The 21,494-nt window shown below is 34.7% G+C and overlaps 1 protein-coding gene across 1 annotated transcript in view; it reads right to left on the bottom strand.

Moving 5' to 3' along the window:
- Positions 1-21,494, bottom strand: part of MON2 (MON2 homolog (S. cerevisiae)) — a 135,449-nt gene that overhangs the window by 99,016 nt on the left and 14,939 nt on the right. Inside the window, exons 2-7 of the mRNA XM_011926196.1 lie at positions 21,323-21,386; positions 11,646-11,773; positions 10,545-10,676; positions 7,167-7,296; positions 5,325-5,422; positions 4,447-4,572 (exon numbers count right to left, since the gene is read on the bottom strand). Coding sequence (XP_011781586.1) covers positions 4,447-4,572; positions 5,325-5,422; positions 7,167-7,296; positions 10,545-10,676; positions 11,646-11,773; positions 21,323-21,386 — 678 coding nt within the window. The remainder of the gene's footprint in view (positions 1-4,446; positions 4,573-5,324; positions 5,423-7,166; positions 7,297-10,544; positions 10,677-11,645; positions 11,774-21,322; positions 21,387-21,494) is intronic.

The raw sequence follows: 21,494 nt of genomic DNA on the forward strand, positions 1-21,494 counted from the left end.
ATATTGGTTAATATATAAGCATACCGGCAAATCTTAGGCAATTCTTAATAGTTTTATCAATTCACTGTTTCCCTCTCACTACTCAACTCACTACAGCTGGGTTTCCTCCAGCACTATCACCAACTATCCCAATTCTACTTCTCCACTTCTCATTATCCTCATCATGATCTCTGTGGCCAAAGCAAACACTTTCCAGTCTTTCCACTCTTCATCTTATCAGATCTCTTGGTTTTTGTTTTGTTTTGTTCTGTTTTTGAAACAGGGTCTTGCTCTGTCACCCAGGCTGGAGTGCAGTGGTACGATCATGGCTCACTGCAGCCTTGACCTCCTGAGGTCTTCCCACCCCTCAGCCTCCCAAGTAGCTGACACTACAGGTAAGTGTCACCAGGCCCAGCTGATTTTCTAAAAATTTTTCATAGAGACAAGGTCTCACTATGTTGCCCAGGCTGGTCTTGAACTCCTGAGCTCAGGCTATCTGGCCACCTCAGTCCCCCAAAGTGCTAAGATTACAGGTGTGAGCCACTGCACCTACCAGATCTCTGTGAACCACCTGATATAACTGATTACTTGCTTCATCTTGAAACTTTCTTTGCTTTTGCCTTTTATTACATCACATTCTCTTAGATTTGTTCCTGCCTTCTGGCCTTGTGTTCTCAAGTCTCTTGTATATGCTCATTCTCAACTGTTTAATGTTGAGGTTCCTCAGAAGTCCAGAGTACCATGCCCTTGCTTTGTACTCTAGGTTCTCACCACAATCTCATTCACTCCCGTATCTCCAATTATCAACTATATGCCAGGAACATTTAAATTTATAATTTCAGCCCCAAACCTTGAAATACATAAGTCCAATTAACATTTTGTATGTCTCACAGATACCTCAAAATTAGTATATATATGAATAATGTGTCTTTGTGATAAAAATTCTGCCCATGAAGTACTCCATCTTAGCAAATGGTTCACTGTTCAAGCCAGAAAGCTAGAAGTAATCTTTGAGACTGCCTTTTTCATCTTCCAACTACAATACTTCATTGAGGCAAAAGGCAAAGCTTCAATGCCCTTAAAGCCTATTTTTCTAGAAAAGAAGACATCCTTTCTCAGGGTCACTGCTCTTCGACCTTCTGTGTGGAGTATTCTTTTCCTATTCTCTCCATGTCTCCCAGCTACTCTTAATCCTTCATTTACAAGCTTAAGTATCATATCCTTGATTTATCACCAAGTCTCCACTAGGTTTGGTCCACTGTTATTCATTTCCTAACACTTTTAATAGTTCTCCTTCACAGCACTCATCACATCTTATCAACTCAGTTAAAATCTGTCTCCCCATTAGAATTGTAAGTGCCACAGGACAAACACTTTATCAGTCTTATTGAACTTCTGTATACTTGGCAAAACATAAGTGACTGGTAAATTTTGATTGCATATGTGAATGATGAGTTAAAAAAGAAACAAATATTTATCTCTGGAAGAAAATTGTACAGGATGAAGTTCTAGGATCTTACACAGAAGAATTCTTCTTCCATGCTAAAGCACGGAAGAATAAAGTAAATTTTCTACGTATAATAAATCTGTAAAAACAGGCTGGGCACGCTGGCTCATGCCTGTAATCCCAGCACTTTGGGAGGCCAAGGCAAGTGGATCACAAAGTCAGGAGATTGAGACCATCCTGGCCAACACATGAAACCCTGTCTCTACTTAAAAAAAATACAAAAAAATTAGCCGGGCATGGTGGCGGGTGCCTGTAGTCCCAGCTACTTGGGAGGCTGAGGCAGGAGAATGGCATGAACATGGGAGGTGGAGCTTGCAGTGAGCTGAGATCACACCACTGCACTCCAGCCTGGGCAACAGAGCAAGACTCTGTCTCAAAATAAAAAAAAAAGAAAAAAATATCTGTAAAAACAGTTTCAAATATTTTCCTACAAAGTCAGAAAACATAACCCAAACATAAAAATTTTAAATTCAGATTCATTAACCAATTCATTCATTCAAATATTTATCAAACACCTGCCATATGCCAGGCACTATTACTAAAGACACCTATACAACAGTACTAAGTCCCTGCCTCACAGAGTTTATCTTCTTATAGGGAAAGAGAGAAAATAAAATAATACACAATATGTAATAATACATAATACATATATACGTGTGAGTGTGTGTGTGTGTGTGTGTGTGTGTGTGTGTGTGTGTGTGAGGCAGGAGGTGATAAGTACTACAAAGAAAAATAAAGAGGGATAAGAAAGACAATGGTGCTGGTAGGAAAAAAGGTTGCCATTTTACACAATGTGGTTGGGGAAGATGAGTCTGATAAGTTGACCATTGAACAAAGCCCTCAAAAAAGTAAGACAGCAAGCCATATGAGGAAAAAAGGATTCCATGCCCAGGGAATAGTAAGTACAAAGGCCCTGGGGCAGGAGTCTGCTTATGGCACTTCAGAAACAACAAGAAGGACAGTGTGGCCAAAGGATGAGGGCAAAGAGAGGAAAGAAACAAGATCAAGGAATATCGGGGACTAAATCATGAAAAGTTCCACAGAGCAGAAGGACACTTCATCTTTTAGTCTGATAAGGAGGATATCAACTGAAGCAATTTACAAGAGACTGAAAAGATTTGACTTATTTTAAAAGACCATTCTGGATGTGGTGTCACAAACCACTATAATAAGTGGTACAAGTATTAATATATATGCAAGCAGACCAGTTAGGAAGCCAACACAACAATTCAAGTAAGAGGTGATGGTAGCTTAGACTAGAATAATTGTAGAAGTGGTAAGAAGTGATTGGATCCTGAATATGTTTTGAAGGTGATGGTTGGGATGTGATATGTAAATAAAAAAGAGGGGATACGGAGAGAAACTAATTTGGATCAACATGAGTTCAAATCCCAACTCCATCACTTATAAACCATGAAACTGTGGACAAATTATTTAACCCTCTGGATGTTGTAGTTTCCTCAAGTGTAAAACAGTGATAATTGGTATATCTTAGGCATTTGGGAAGATAAAAGAGAATATAATATGTAAGGAATCTGGCACATAGCACATAGAAGGCAGTCAAGAAATGATAGCTGCTATGACTATTATTTATACAAGAGTGTTGGACAAGTTATATCTAAATACTGCTTATCTTATTACACTACAAGAAAGGGAATCATCAGTATATACTGCTCACCAAGAGCATTTAACAACTGCCTAATGTATACTAAAAATTATGAGCCATATAAAAATAATTTCAGCTCCAAATCCTGGCCTAAAAGATCTTATACTACTGTACCACTTAATTCACTCATTTTGTAGGTAAGAGCAAAGGATAAAATGGATTACTTAGGGAGGAAGCATGGTAAGGGAAGGGGCTAGATGAGTAGTTAAGAAACCTAAATTACAGTTCAAGACCTGCTAATAACTAAGTGACCCTGTGTAAGTCACTGACTTCATTTTGGACTTTGGTTGTTTTCCATTTAAGTTATGTGAAAACACATAGCTAGATATATAAGCAAGTAACAATCAATGATTTCTTTAGGCTTTTAAATATTACACAAGTAACTCACATACCACATTTCCTTCATAGACTCATACACTGGGAAATACCTGACTATTAACAGATTGTCTCTAGAGATTCTTTCTATTATTAAAATTCCAAAATGCTAAGGGACAAAAAAAAAAAAAAGTAATGTAACACTAAACTGTTATATGTCTAAAGTTTGAGGCTATAATTCTCCACATCTTTCTTTCCTTCCTTTTTTTTTTTTTTTAAGAAATGGGGTCTGGCTCTCTCACCCAGGCTGGAGTGTAGTGGCATGAACACGGCTCACTGCAAACTCGACCTCCTGGGCACAAGCGATTCTCCTGCCTCAGTCTCCTGAATAGCAGGGACTACCGACATGCACCATCACACCTAGCTTTTTAAAAAAACTTTTGTTTTATTTATTTTTTTTGAGACAGAGTCTTGCTGTCACCCAGGCTGGAGTGAAGTGGTGCGACTTCAGCTCACTACAACCTCCGCCTCCCAGGTTCAAGTGATTCTCCTGCCTCAGCCTCCTGAGTAGCTGGGACTACAGGCACCCGCCATCACGCCCGGTTAATTTTTGTATTTTTAGTAGAGATGGGGTTTCATCATGTTGGCCAGGCTGGTCTCAAACTCCTGACCTTATGACCCACCTGCCTCGGCCTCCCAAAGTGCTGGGATTATAGGCGTGAGCCACCGCGCCCAGCCTTTTCATTTTCTTTTCTATATTGATGGTGTCTCACTATGTTGCCTAGGCTGGTCTCAAACTCCCGGGCTCAAGCAATCCTCCCACTTCAGCCTCCCAAAGTGTTGGGATTACAGACATGAGTCACCAAGTCTGGCCTCTTTGCAACTTTTAATGTGGAAAAAAAATACACGTTGCTTTCTTTAAAAATATCTGTAAAACAATTAAGATTAACTTTGTCACAAAATACTATAAATGGCTTACCTGTAAAAAGACCTGTGGAAAATCATTGAGGACTGACTCAAGTAATTCGAGGCCAAACGTCCGAGTCATTTCTGTCATGCCCACTAGCCAATAAGGAGCATCAGCATTAACCAACTGACAAAGGTCCTGGGAAAATAAATCCAACAATTTCACGTGCTAGAATTAAATGTGCTTTTCAAAACTCACAGTTCATAAATCTTAAAAAAAAAAAACTATCTTCTTATATAATACATGTTTTTGCTCCTTAGAAACTAAGCGCCAGTAATTCCAATTTTGACAAATTGTGTAACTGATAGATTATATAAGCAAACTTTTAAAGAATCATATAACTACTCTGTACTGACTATTTGTACAGCTGTACAATTTGTACAATTGTACAGTACTCTGTACTGACAATACAGAGACAGTAGACAGACAAATGATTAATCTAACACTTTAAATGAAAAAATAAGCTTTTAATCTGAAGTAATAATATTTTCAGTACAGATTAGTCTTGTTTTACCTAAAATTATTTATTCATGACAAGTGATGTAAAAATCAGGTATCTATGTATCAAATTATATTACACAGACCAAATTTATTACTTAAATTTTCCTTGTTTAAAGAAACTTTTTTTGCATGACTAGTTGTTTCTGATATACCTGTTTTCTAGTTCTGCATTTATTTCATTTTATTTTCTTAAAGTGAGTCATAATGTTTTATCATGTTAATTAGCTATAAAGTAAATATAGAAGTTGTTCTTTAGAACTATTTTAATACTACCTGTGACATATTTTCAAAAAAATTCACATGAAAAAACTTAGACATAAAATCCCCAACTAAAAAATTCACACAAAACTATATTTTGGAATAAAAATTATTTTTATCAACTAAAATACCTGGAAAAGCATATATGCATCTTTAGCACAAGGTTTGAGGGTACTGACAGATCTTCTGTTACTATTTCCTTGCACCAGTATTGGTTGTTCTATAATATCTGCAATCAAAACAGGATGGGTTTTAGCAGTTCACAATAGCCTTTAATAAATTATATATTCTGTTTAAAAGATATTGTCTAAAAGAAATATGTTTATATAATTATAAATTGTAATTATAATTTCAGAATTAAAATTTCCAATTTTTAACATATGCCTCCAAAGCAAAAAAAAAAAGGAATCTATTTTTATACCAAATATCATAAAAATCACTCTTTGTTACCTTACATTCACTCTAATAAGCTGGGTATCTTTGTCCATACATTTGGTTTCCCATTCTTCAGCCCCTTTATTTCATGGACTTAACATTCACGTGATCTTTAAGTGTGTTTTTAAATATCAAACAGACGTACAAATGTTTACCATATGGTTAACTCCTCTACCATTTCACTATCTTCAAGAGAATTACTGCTTGATCTGCTGCTATTACTATGTCAGTTACAGATATTCACCAGCTAAGAATCAGCTAGGATGGTGTTTCCCAACTCAGTATTTCTTTAATTAACTACTAGTAAAAAATATCATTCTCTGTAAGTTATGACAGCCTGTTTTGAATAAATATTGACTTAACGACTACCTGAAAAGAAAAAAGTTCTAAGTATTTCTACCTTACTATAAAGTATTAAATGGCAGATTAGCCTTAGAGACACACAACTAAAACTACCAATGCGGGAATTTTATTGAGGTTATGAATGTATAAAACATTCAAACTGGGGAACTGCCCTGTGTTATTACAATATGATTTTGAATATTTTAACCAAATGGGACACATTATAATTCCTTAATATTTCAAATTACTAGAATTCCACCTGCGTTTTTCCCCAAGAAAAAATAAAGAAAAAACAATATAACGAAGTGGAAATATTCTTACAAAGGTATTTGATAAAAAATATTTAAAAATTATTATTATTATTTTTGAGATGGAGTCTTGCTCTGTTGTCCAGGCTGGAGTGCAGTGGTGCAATCACAGCTCACTGCAACCCTGCCTCCCAGGTTCAAGTGAGTCTCCTGCCTCAGCCTCTGGAGTAGCTGGGATTACAGGTGCACTCCACCACACCCAGCTGATTTTTTGTATTTTAGTAGAGACGAGGTTTTACTGTGTTGCCCAGGCTGGTCTCAAACTCCTGAGCTCAGGCAATCCATCCACCCACCTCAGCCTTCCAAAATGCTAGGATTACAGGCATGAGCCACCGCACCTGGCCAAAAATTAATTTTTATATTATTTAAATGTTCTTAACACATGTTAGCAGATACAGACAAATATTTATGAGGGAAGCCCACTCTTGGAAATTTATCCTGAAGAAATAATTTAAAAAGATATGTAGGAAACCACCCAAAACAGTTATAAAATACTGAACAGAACGCAAGTGTCCAATAGGAGACTAGTTCAGTTAAATTACAGAATGGCCACAAAATATAATGCAATAATTAAAATTTAAATTATAAGGATGAAGCAATAACATAAAAAATTCCTAGAATGCAATGTTTGGTTAAAAAATACATATAATGCAATATTTGGTTTAAAATGTGAAATTATCATATTTAATACAAAATTATGCATATACTAGAAATAAACAAGGAAAACAAAAAGCCTATTCCTTAGGGTGATCAAATTGTGAGGAATTTATTTTTTAAGTTTCCATTATAGACATAATAATGTTGATCATTTCAGCAAAGGCTGAAAGTTATTAAAACTGAAATCATCCAAGAACCACCCACAAAGTAAAACAACTTCTAGTACTTTACCTCTGTGTCGTTCATCTTCAGCAACCATCCTCTCAAAAACAACAGTAACAACTTGTCGCACTGTAGCAGCAGCTGTATTATTTGTAATATTATCTTTCGTGAAGTGTAGTCGAAAACAAAGAACAATTGCCTGAAAACACAATTTTCATTTAGTGTGAAACAAGATTGAAGAGCAAGGCCATTATCTTTATTAGGTGTAACCACAAATTGAATACTTTATGTTTGGTTGTTTCAATCACCAATATGAAAAGTCCCACCATTTTATACAATAAAATATAAAAATCCTCAGATTTTGATGTAATTCAAGTTCTCAGTAAATATACAACCACAGAAGATTAGCTATGGTAATGTGAAACATACCTTTTAAAATATGGTTCTTTTAACATCTATATAATAATGTGTTATGCTTTTATTTCCCCAGAATGACTTGCTTTGCAAATAACAAGAACTCAAAGTTTGTTGTATCACTTAAACATCTGGAGAAGCTATACCTAAGCATATAAGTAAATAAAATTATGAAACTTCTAAAAGGAGTCATATTTTTCTTTTAAACCTCAAGTCTACTGAGGTGTAATTTATATACAATAAATTATAGAATCCCTTAAAATTATATAATTTGATGAGTTCTGACAAACATGTGGGCCCATGAAACTATGGCCACAATTGAGAAACGGAATATTTCCATCACCCCAAAAGTTCTCCTGTGCTCCTTTGCCACCCATCTCTTCTCCTACCCTTGGCCCCAGGCAAGCACCCATGTGCTTTATTCACTGCAGATCAATGGGCATTTTCTATGATTTTTATATGAACAGATTAATTCCGTATGTGCTCATTTGGACCTGGCTTCATCCACTTAGAATAATATTTGTGAAATTCATCCACTTTGTTCTGTGTATCAGTAGTTTGTACCTTTTATTACCAAATAGTATTCCATGGTATGAGTACACTGTATTTTGCTTATCTATTTACCTGCTGGTGAACATTTGGGCAGCTTCCAGGTTCTGACTATTGTAAAAAAAAAAAAAAAAAAAAAAAGCTGCTATGAACATTCATATATGTAAGTCACTGTGGGGACATATGTTTTCATTTATCTTGGGTAAATATCTAGAAGTGAAATGGATGGGTCATCTGGTAAGAATAGGTTTAACTTTTTAAGAAACCGACAGTTGGCTGCGCACGGTGGCTCACACCTATAATCCCAGCACTTTGGGAGGCTGAGGTGGGCAGTTCACTTGAGGCCAGGATTTGATGACCAGCCGGGCCAACATGGTGAAACCCCGTCTCTACTGAAAATACAAAAATTAGTTGGGTGTGGTGGTGCACACCTGTAATCCCAGCTACCTGGGAGCCTGAGGCATGAGAATCCCTTGAGCCTGGGAGGTGGAAGGTTGCAGTTAGCCAAAAGCGCACCACTGCACTCCAGCCTGGGCAACAAAGCAAGACTCTATCTCAAAAAAAAAAAAAAAGAAAGAAAGAACAAAAAACAAACCACTAGTTTCCCACAGTGGTTTTACAATTTTACATTTCTGCCAGCAGCATACATGAATTTAGAACTATCTTACATTCTCCATAATACTTGATGTGGTCTTTTTTCATTGTAACTATTCTAATGGACGCATACTATTTCCTCATGGTTTTAATTTGTGTGTCCCTAATAATAACACTAAACTTCTTTTCATGTGTTTGTCACCCATTTGAATATTTTATTTTAATGAAGTGTCTGTTGAAACCATTTGTCCACACTTAATGTGTGGGTCGTCTGTGTTATGAATGAATTTTAAGAGTTCTTTATATAGTCTAGATACAAGTCCTTTGTCAGATATTTGTATTTTCCCACATTCTGTGGCTTTCTCAAGGATTTTAGATTTCGTGCCCTAATAAATCTTTGCCTACCCCAACATCACAAAGATTTTCTCCTATTTATCCTTCCAAAAGTTTTCTAGTTTTAAAAGAAGCCATTCTTGGAGAAAAACATAATGGTAGTTTTAGAATCAATGCCTATCACCTTAATTATATTAAAAGTTTTAAAAGACACAAGCCTCTGATACTGCTACTACTCTTTAGATTTCAACATAAAGGAAAGACACAGTACATAGTTATATATAAGCCTTCATATTAACTCAGTTTTATACTATTTCTTTATACTTGATTTTTCTCATCCCCAATTATTGCATTTCCAAATTAACCAACATACTAAAATAAATCCTATAATCAGTTCTTATTTCTTTAGTAGATCAAATGAAAACCTTTAACAAAATTTTAAATACATGTATCAGAATAATTTGATAGCTAGAAATCAAGAGGAACTATACACAACAAAAGGATATATAAAAATATATACAATATTGTATGTAGCTCATGTAAGCTTAAAAGAATAAACTATTTGCAATTAAAATCTCATTATGATCTAAGAACATCACTTGAGATAGTATACACAGCTTAATGTGACAGTATATTGTACTTCTTATAAGTCATGCAAATTATAATGAAGCTATTACTGAGAGTCTAAAAAATTCCTTAGACAATAATTCACTTACTGCTATGTTACTCTCTACTTTCTGTTCCTTAGAAATATTTCATAATAAAAAACTTTTTAAAAAGTGAAATAAATAATAGAATGGCTCTTATGTGTTCCACAGTGGGTGGGAGTGATGACAAAATGAGAGATAGCTATCATACATACAATCTTATCTAACATAAACGGTGAAAGGAGATTTGTCTAGCCATTTAAGAAACATATTTGAACTGTCTGGTTTACATATCATATACATATGAAATTATGGGTAGGGAGAGCTATCACAAGGAATCTAAAACGCTCAAGGCAATATCCTTTTTTTATTTTTGAGACAGAGTCTCACTCTGTCGCCCAGGCTGGAGGGCAGTGGCATGATCTTGGCTCACTGCAAGCTCCGCCTCCTGAGTTCACGCCATTCTCCTGCTTCAGCCTCCTGAGTAGCTGCAACTACAGGCACCCACCACACCTGGCAAATTTTCTGTATTTTTAGTAGAGACAGGGTTTCACCATGTTAGCCAGGATGTTCGCGATCTCCTGACCTGGTGATCTCACAACACTTTTTTTTTTCTTAGTTCCCTCCTTCCCTATTCTTACTCTTGGGCTACTTTCTCTCTTTTTTCCATTTCCTATTAACTATTCAGCCTGTTGGCTGTACCCAAGGGACTTTGATTAAGCAACCCAACCTGATTTCAACTCTAACCTGGAAAAAATAAGGTACTAACAGTTATTAACATGCAGTGTCAATCACAATAGCTGTAGGGAAGTTGCTTTTGGTTCAAACGGCACCAAGCTTTTCTCTTTCAGCCACCTTATTCAAATACTGTCTCAAAGCACATATGAACTCTGGCAAACAGGTTTCCTACCTTGGAAAGTGCCTCATCATGAACTACGGTATTGGTTGTTAAAAGAACAAGAACTGTTTGAAGTAACTTAAGTTCTTCAAGACTATTCTCCATTAGCTGCCAAAGCATGTTAATTATATTTCCAGCTGCAGTCTGTAAAATAGTTATTTTAATTATTGTCAACAAACAAAATACAGATGCTGATGTTCCTAAAGAAGAAAAGGTATACAAACTTACCTCACCTGAAGAGGATTTCTTGAACACAATAACAAAAACCATATCTTTAGATCTCTAGATCCAAACACATCTCTCAAGTAATTTAGGACTTACCATCAATTAATTATCTCCCTCAAAAATTGTAATATCCTATTTGAATATATACACATAGCAGCAAGCAGTTTTGTAATACCTAGTCAAAATCACAGCTCATTTCTACAACATTGATAGATTGTATTTGGACATGAATAATACGGACATATGCAAATTCGCTATGAGTCTGCTGTTTCAGATACAATACTTCATTTATAGTATGTTACAGAAAAAAATGCAACCCATATTAACACCACACTGGCACACTCAATTAAATCTGACATTGTTTAAGATGATACATTAATGGCAAAACATTTATTACTTCTATTATAGTACTTATGGAGTACAAAATTAAGATAACACCATTAAATTTGAGACCAACATGCAGATTCATGGTTAAGAAATATTTTTTCTCATTTTTCCAACATATTGTTAGATACAAACAATACATTTAAGTTAATGAAAAACAAATTATTACTCCATATAATCTAGGAAAGAGAGTCATGCTCTTCCCTCCTCTCTTTATAAAAGAAAAATTAAATAACCAATTAAATTGAAAACTGGTTTGAGTCTCAAAATTTTCATTTATATTACTGAACTGTGACTTCTTAGATTACAAATGACTTGCAAAAATACTTATGAGTGTTTAATGAGAAGAAAATTTGGCAATATTTTTAATACAGGCATTTTCTCCAAGCACATTGCTATCCATAAAATAGTTTTATATTAAATATCAGGTATGTTTCATTCTCCTTTCATGAAAACTCTTTATTCAACTCTTAGGTGCAGTTTAGATAAAAATCTTTATATTACCTCAGATACGACTTCATGTGACATGAGTCTCTGAATAGCAGCCAAACATAGCTGAGTGATCTTCGGTTCCTTGGTTCCACAACCCATTAAAAAAGGCTGTACAACCTCTGAGCTGTTCTCTTTCAGTGCTTCATTTAGAACACATATAAATTATTAAAATTAATCTAATTAAGAATGCATTTTTATATAATTACAACCACTTTATGTAAAATAAACACCGAAACAAAAATCAAACAGCAAGAGTTAAAATATCTTGGATAGACACTCCAGACTCTGTATCAAAGCTATACGCCTTAACTACTGCTTTCCCATGCTTTTCTCCTAACACTGTCCTTTGGTTCTCCTCCATCTTCTGCTACAAACTCTATTTGGACATGGATTTTCAAAACTTCTTTCCCACCTCAAAAAAGCATTCTATTTCTTCATATACTGCAGGAGGGAAAACATAAATAAGAATTCCCACCCTAAAATAGAATCATTAAAAATAGTACATACATCATCCACACAATACTTGTAAGTGAATATTTAGAAATTTCCTAGCATTTTATTATATGCCTTGAATTTAAACACCCCAATTTCTTCAAGAAATAAACACATTTCATTAAAAACAATAACATTACTCCTCTTATTACTGAAACAGCACTTTAAATTAATTGGGTGCACATGCTATAATTCCAAACCTTAATTTAACTTCTTCTACCAAGAGCCAGCTCACTCAGAAGTTTTTAAGTGGCAATAAAAATGTAAGAGGTTAGAAAATGTACAAACTGAATTATACATAATTAAATTTACAAATGAAATTAAATCTACACACATTTACTGAAAGGCTACACAAAGATGGATAAGACAGGTTTGTCATCCTTACAGAATTTGAATAAATGACACGGAATTCCAAGTCAAGAGAACATTAAACTTATAAGCGATTCTTTGTGTGTGTGTGTGTGTGTGTGCGCGCGCGCGCGCGCGCGCATGGGTGTTTCTGTTTTGTTTTGTTTTTTTTTTCTTTTTTATTTGAGACGGAGTCTTGTTCTGTCCCCAGGATGGAGTGCACTGGCGTGATCTCGGCTCACTGCAAGCTCCGCCTCCAGGATTCACGCCATTCTCCTGCCTCAGCCTCCCGAGTAGCTGGGACTACAGGCGCCCGCCACCCCGCCCAGCTAATTTTTTTGTATTTTTAGTAGAGATGGGGTTTCATCATGTTAGCCAGGATGGTAGCGATCTCCTGACCTCGTGATCCACCCCCCTCAGCCTCCCAAAGTGCTGGGATTACAGACGTGAGCCACCGTGCCCAGCCGCAATTATTTGTTATTAAAAGAACTCTATCAGTTATTTTTTGAGGCAAGACATGCAATAAAGATAGATAAATCTAAGTTTTAAAATGTTTTCCAGAATCACCATTAAAAATGTAAAACCAGTGTTAACATTATCATTTAAATCCTCACCTTCTTCTTCCGAAGCTCTCTTTATGGTATGGTAAATTAAGACTACAACTTCCTACAGGCTGCTCTGCAAAGTCCCTCAGTATGCCAGCATAAATTACTGATTTAGCACAGCTAAAGATGGCAAATATAACTGGCAAAGAACAGTGTTCCCAAAAGGGCTCCCTGTCCTTATTCCCTTGCTTTCTTGTACACAAAGGTTTTGATTCAAACCTAGAGACAAATGTTCCATAACGATAAGAATGATTAAAAGATGATGATCATAAAGCTCCTCTTAAAGCTTCCATAAAATGAATACATATCCTACCAGATTTAATCCTGCCAGAACCACTGAAGTATGAGGCAACCCCTATCTCTGCTGAACACTCCTTATTAAATGTTACTCAGGCAAACTAAAAGCTCTTAATAGTAACCAAGTTACATTTATAATTTTTATGTGTTAATATGTTTCTCATTTCAGCATCACAATAATCTTAGAGAGTTTAGAGGGCCTGATGTGGCCCTACTGATACAGTAAGTAGGTAGTAAAGCCAGAATTTGAAAATACCGTGTGTCTTCTAACTCCTGGTTCACTATTCTTCCTACAATATTATGCTGCCATTCCTTATGGTACATAGGAATGGTACACCCTGACAATAATGGAAGTTAAAAGAGGACCCAGTGATTTGTACTTTAAAGTTGTCTGCCTGAAGTCTTCAGACAAATAAAGGAAAATGAACTTGTTTTCATAAAAAACAAAAAAGAAGATATACTTTCATACGGTCTATCTAAGATGCCAATGATTTTAAGACATACTCATAATATCACCACAAAAAAAAATCAGTGCCAATTAAACTATGACACAATGCTTTCTAATCACTTAGAATTCTTCATAATTTCATCCTCTGGGCCATCAACAGCACTAGGAATGAACACCTTATTTCTTGAAAGAGTACTTCACTACTGTCTCTGAGATTTTCTTCTAAGTCGATGGCACCTATTCTGCATGTTTTGATGCTGGTGCTTTTTTGATCTTACCATAAGATGTTAACAGAAAGTTTTCAATAACCAGGGTGACATTTTAAATAGCAATTCAATTCAACATATGTGGTATCAACAATGCATGCAACTCAACTGATGTGATAATAACACGAAGAACCATGAACAAGTTCATGCACATATTGAAAAAGATAACTACAACATCACCTGGCTCACAATGATTCTAAGATGCCATCAACTGCAAGATGCATACCAATCAGGGGATGTTAAAAGGTGAAAAAACTGTGCATATTAAAATCAACAAAATAAGGTGAGTCATGGTGAAATGCTGTTTACATGTTGGCTACAATCAGGTCTATCAAGCTGAGATAAACTTAAGGTAGTAATAAAAATTAATTTTTAAATTTATTTTAATGAAATGCAAAGGAATCAAACATCTATTTCTCATGTTTTTCCTCCCAGTTTATATGAGAATAATAAAAAAGGAAGTTTCTATGTTATCTAGAATAAATGATCAACAAAACAATAAAATCTATTTATTCTAAGTCTTCTGAAGTATACTTTGAAAAACAAAAACATATCCACTGTATTGAGATCATAATTCAGTAAGAGAAAAATCATAAGGAAAAAAGTTATTGCTTTTCCTTTTCTTCTGTAAAAAGTGGTAATAGTCCAAAGAAGTATAAATTATTATTGTTCTTCCAACTGAGAGATATCCACTCTCCACAATAACTTTAATAATGTTTGTTAATGATAGCTTTACATAAATACCTTCCTACAGACTGAGATTTTAGAAATCACACTGAGGAAAAGGCTGTACAGCAATATAAAGAAGACATTTTACTTTAACCATTTTGAATGTCATTCCAGAAAAAAAAAAAAAAAAAAGCTGATTCTTTTTGATCAAAGTTATTTGTTTCTATTTTCATTAAAACATAAAAATAGGTTATGGAAAGGGATAAAAGAAAAAGTTTATTTTCCACCTACGTCCCTCAATAAGTGTAACTCTTTGTGTTGTAACACTGTGTTGGATAAATATTGTATTTCCAAATTATATAACTGTGAGATCAAATGATGCACTTTCACACACCTGAAAAAGGTCCACCAGGTCCCCATATCCTAGGGGTTTCCTTGCTCTGAGCATTTTCACTGCATAATTGCAGTTCTTATCCTGGAAAAAAAGAATTAAACTAGGATACCCCACTATGAATCATATTAACAGGGGTTAATAAAAGTTTTATTGTGAAAAAATTTTAACAGCCATTAAAGAATAAACTTTGATTCTTATGAAAGAAAATGTGACTTAGACATTATTTTGATACTCAAAATGCTTAAATCTAGCTCTGGGGAAGACTGATATTCCTAACAACATTAAAAAATATTTTAGTGAGTTCAAAAGGTCTGAAAATATATTTAAATGATTCGAGAATGACTACAAATGAAAGTCTAGGCAGTTTCACATTAAAAGCACATTACAGGAAAAGGAAGGGCTGTTTAACAAATGATGTTGCCTCAATTGGTTAGTAATTTTGCAAAAGAAAAAATCTAAATCCTCCCATTACCCTACATATTACTAAGAAAAATCAAACCATAAAGTAAAAATGACTACCAACTATGTAGAAGGAGAAGGTCATCCTAAGTGTAAAGCTATAAAAGAAATCAGAAAAATTGGTTAGGTTATATAAAACTGAAAAGCATCTAGATAAAAAAATTAAAAGGTAAATGGTCTAGAAAAAACATGATGTCAACATAATGGGAGGTTAATATTTTTCCTGTATCAAAAGCTCAAGCAATTTGATAAGGAAAACACAAAAGTTCAAAGAAATGAATGTAAAATTTTAAAAAAGAATAATTTAATACAGGGAAAATGATCAACATCTAGTGGAAGTGAGAATTCATTTGTCTATTTAATCACCAAAAGATTTTTAAAAATAATAATCCTGGCAAGGAGGTTATAAAAATATGCTCACTTATTGTTGGTAAAGGTATAAACTTTCATCTTTTTGGAAAGCAGTGTGGTAACATATTCTAAGAATTTTAAACATATTCATACCCTTTAACCTTATAATCCCACTACTAGAAATTTATTAAGAAATAATTCTAAATCCTGAAACATGCCTAGCATAAGGAAATCGTTAAACTACAATCCACTTGCTGAAATAGCATACAGCAATTTTATTAAATTTCTTTTTATTATACTTTAAGTTCTGGAATACATGTGCAGAACGTGCAGGTTTGTTACATAGGTATACATATGCCATGGTAGTTTGCTGCACCCATCAACCCATCATCTACATTAGGTATTTCTCTTAATGCTATCCCCCCCATCATACAGCAATTTAAAACATTTAAAAAGACTGACATCAAAGAAAAAGATTTATAACAAAAATACAAATGATATAAGAATGTAAATTTTAAAAATTAAAAGGAATAAATAAAAGCACACTGTACTGCAGATAAACTATGTAATCTCCCTGGCTCAACAGGTCAATTTCTGAAAATGGCATTATTTACAGCCCCCCATGTCTTCTAGCCTGGATTTTAGAAATAGCTTCTCAAAAGATCTCTGCCTAAACGATGATACACTGAAATACACCCTCCACACTGCTATCCTAATCTACTTAAAATATGAATATGAACGTGTCACTTCCCTGACTCAAACTCTTTTCATCATGCTGCTCAGGATATCACATAATAGCCCTTATGAAATTCCTGACAGCCATTCCCCTCCTTCATACTTTACAGTCAGGCAACACCTCAATAGTGTATCCAAATACGCCAAGTTGTATACACAAACCTCATGTATTTAAGAAGTCCCCTTTACTTTATACTTTTATATTTTATTTGCCTGACTAAGTCTTCCTCAGGCTTCCAGACTCAGCTTCGGATTCCCAGGCTGGGTTAGGTGCCTTCCCTATGTCCCCATAACAACCCTCTCTATACTTCCATCTTGGCATTAACCACATAGTATTAAAAGTCTATGCTGAGGGTCAGTCTCCTTCATTTTTCTGTTATCTGGTTGACATGAACTTAAGATGATAAAACTCACGTACTCAAATCATGTAAAATTAAAGAGACATAGAAAAACATAGACTACATTTAAAGAGGGCTTACTATTTCCCGTGTAGGATGCTAAATACTGGCAACATAAGTCAGAATAAGATGTTGACTCTGACCTCAGGGAGTATGTAATCTAGAAGAAAAAGTTTCTAGAAAAGGTCTTCAAAAGCCAAATGAAGGAGAAGGTAGGCTAAACAGAAAGAAGGGCACAAACATTTCTTTGAAGTGTATTTCTTGTATTTCCATATAGACTGGAGGTGAATTTCATTACCCATCTTCATATCTCCTCTAATGATTCTTACATAATTATTTACTTATTAGGAATATGTTACATGACATATTCTATAAATGTTTGTAAAATATCACAAGCACATTTATTAAGAAAAGATATTAAATATATTATATTAAATATATAAATATAAATGTATTAAATTTTAAAAGCAAATAAATTACCTTTTAAAATCAGAAAAAAATTCCAAAGTATATTTACTCATTGCTACTTAAAGACCTTTTAGCTATGAGCTCTTTAAAAAGAAGATGAGGGAACAACATGTGAAAAAAGAAAAAAAGTCACACCAACTGATGATTTATGTAAAAATTCTTTATGTATACCGACAGCAGCTGAAAGCAGCCACAGGTAGATGTAACCACTATGGTTTGGGGTAGGGGCTAAATATACAATGTTAAAAGATACCACAACTTCATTGATTTCCTTGTTACAAATATTTATTTAAAAAGCAGATTATGTAATTTTTGTATAACAAATAATTTCTGAATTTTTAGTATACTATAAGCTAGGATAATAAACGCAATTTGTAATATATAATATTCATATAATATTAAATGTAAGATTAAGGCATTTGGCCTTGTAAATGAAAACTTTATGTTGCTATCTCTCATTTTCAAAGTTTTATCTTTAAAGAAAATGGAAATTTTGAGATAATGATCTGTACATCTGAATCAATGCTGACATTACCTGGCATAGCATTCCCACTTATGTCAGCATTCATGACAGCAGTAAAAACAAAGAAAAATAAACATTAAAGGAGGATGCTTAAAAGAAGGGGAGATGTAAAGCAAAGACTTATTCTGAAATATAAATAATATTCCCTTGGAAAATAAATCTAAGAAAACTAAAGTTGATTAGCAATCTATGTCAAGTATCATTAATTAAACTACTTGATCCAAATGAAAAGTTATCATCTTACAACAAATCTTTATATATTCTGAATATGCAGAGACATATGAGATTTCAATATCCAATCTCATTTGAGACTCCTCAATTGTTTGGTATTTTTGACATACATTAAAGCACAAAAGTTGTATAGTCTCCTATAATCTCAAGTACCATAAAGAAGTAAATACTTCTCAGGAAATTTTAAAAAGTTAACTAAAATTTTTTCTCAGTATTAACTGTAGTCTTAATTATATAGTTTAGAAACTATATACTGACTAATTTAAACTCTGTTTTGAAGAGCCTCTGATTTTCAGGATGACAGTGGTCTATAAATCTATAACTTTTAGGTATTAATTATTTTATTTTATTTTATTTTATTTATTTTTTTTTTTTTGAGACGGAGTCTCGCTCTGTCACCCAAGCTGGAGTGCAGTGGCCGGATCTCAGCTCACTGCAAGTTCCGCCTCCCGGGTTCACGCCATTCTCCTGCCTCAGCCTCCGGAGTAGCTGGGACTACAGGCGCCGCCACCTCGCCCGGCTAGTTTTTTGTAGTTTTTAGTAGAGACGGGGTTTCACCATGTTAGCCAGGATGGTCTCGATCTCCTGACCTCGTGATCCGCCCGTCTCGGCCTCCCAAAGTGCTGGGGTTACAGGCTTGAGCCACCGCGCCCGGCCAGGTATTAATTATTTTAAATACTTCATAAAAAATACTAGGATAAAGTTTAAGTGCAAATATACCTCCTCAAGTATATAGCTCTGGATACTATGAAGATCAAAGCATGACTATTAATTGTATTTGCATACAGATCTGTTCTAACTTGATTTGAATAACGCTAATTGAATTAAAATGAAATTAAAAGCCTGCCTATATATTTAAATCATACCAACTAAGTCAAAATTTTTCTTACTCATCTTAAGAGTAATTAATTAGACATTTTACATGGGATAGAATGCTGGAATAACAGTGATCCTCTGAGGAAATCAGTCATTTTTTTAAAAAAAGTCTTTCACAAACTATAAAACCAATGAAAATTTGTATTATTGGAGAATAATTAAGGACTTACCACGGTATCAACAATGATATTAGCAACAGTAAATATTTCAAATATTTACAGTGATATTCAAATATGATTGGCCTATGGTAAGTCTCCAACATAAAAATATCCAGGTCATCATTTATCTTTAAACATCAATTTCCCCACAGTCGCTAATCTGCCTAACTGCCTACGTCTCCCATTAAAACCCACATGCTGGCCGGGCGCAGTGGCTCACGCCTGTAATCCCAACACTTTGAGAGGCCGAGGCAGGAAGACCATGAGGTCAGGAGTTCGAGACCAGCCTGGTCAACATGATGAAACCCTGTCTCTACTAAAAATACAAAAATTAGCCAGGTGTGGTGGTGGGCACCTGAAATCTCAGCTACTCGGGAGGCTGAGGCAGGAGAACTGCTTGAACCCAGAAGGCAGAGGTTGCAGTAAGTTGAGATCACACCATTGCACTCCAGCAGGAGCGACAAGATCAAAACTGAGGAAAAGTCTCAGGAAAAACAAACAGAAAAACAAACAAAAAAAACCCACTTGCCAGCCTTCCTAACCCAACGATGTGCACCTCTGCCTTTACCCACCACTTTCACTATACCCCTTCTCAAAATGCACACAGAGCATTATTCACTTCTGTGCATAATGTTATAAAACTATTTGGTGTTTTGATAGACTGTTCAAAATCAGGGAAAAAGCTGTGGGAAACAAATGTAATTGAGGAGAGCTTACCCTAAGGGGAGATTTCCAGCAAAGCTGGATAGCCTAAGTGAAATCCACTCTTGCCCCCTGATCCTTAATCTGCCCCCAAAAATCATTTCATTTCATAACACTCTGAAATCCCACCAGTTACAGACTTACTGGTATCCCTTTTAAAAAATGTAAAATATGTGAAAGTTAAAGAGATTATTTACTATTGGGACTTTGTATAAATTAATTTAATAGGACTACTTTCCTCATAGATTAGCTGAGATCAACAGCAGTACTGGAACTGGAAATGCAGATTAAAGGATCACTGAAGCAAGCACTGGTTACGTATGGAATACTTGGGAGTAACTAGCTAACGTGGAAACCTGGTGATACCATGGTAGCACACTGTAGCAGGAAGACCATGGGCTCCTGAACACTCCTGGATTTTAATCTGGTTCCACCACTTTTCTGGTGACCTTGGGCAAGTAACTTAACCTCTTCACATCTCAATTTGCTCTACTATCAAATAAGATAATATTTCCCCACAAGGTTGTTATGTAAGATACAATAACACAAGTGCCTTGCATATAACAGACTCAAAAAAAACAACAAAAAAAAGTCAGTTTACCTCTTTTCCATGTTCATTACTGAGGCAAGAACAAAAGGCACCAAGGAAGAGAAAGGAGTGGACTGGGTAGAAAAGGATGCCAAAGAGAAACTCCTGAAAATTCCTCCTTGAAAACCGGGTTCAATCAAGAGAAGGTAAGAAAATAGTTTTGTTTTCTTTTCTCTACTTCACTCTCATTCTTTTTTCATGATCATATTGCCTTAGTCCCAAGACTCACAATTCATATGGTAAAGTAAATACAGACGACTACGTTATGAATTGTTTGTATTATATTAAAGAGAAAGTAGATCATAGAAGATGGACTGAGAACCAATCTTTCATTCAATTCAATGGAACAAATATTACTGAATGCTTTTTATGGTGTGTCTCAGGTGATTAGCAAGAAGTGGAGGAGAATGCAAAGATGAGTAAGAAAAAAATTTCTTACATTTAAGGAGTTAGTAGTGTTAAGGTTTCTGATTTCAGAGAATTTTATAGCATTCATCTCTGGGAAACACAATCAGTTCATAAGTTATGGACTTTTGCCCATTCTGTATCATTATGAATAGCATATGTTAGGTCATAAGGAAGAGATATTACAGAAAACTGACGGCTTTTACAATAAAGATTCTACTTTTACTATTAGTCAAATTTTTGTTTATTATTAAATTTTTAATACATAAAATTACCTGCCAAAATTTCGGTGTTTCGTGCAGCAATTGTTTTAACTTTTATTATTCCTGATTCAGCAGCCTGCAAGAATAAAAATAATTAGAACACAAAATTTACTGCCAAAATGAATTATCTATGGAAAATAAGTCATATGTGATAGACAAAATTACAAGCACAGTCAGTCACTAT

The sequence above is a fragment of the Colobus angolensis genome, unplaced genomic scaffold (assembly GCF_000951035.1).
Source record: "Colobus angolensis palliatus isolate OR3802 unplaced genomic scaffold, Cang.pa_1.0 Scaffold67, whole genome shotgun sequence".
Classification (NCBI taxonomy): domain Eukaryota; kingdom Metazoa; phylum Chordata; class Mammalia; order Primates; family Cercopithecidae; genus Colobus; species Colobus angolensis.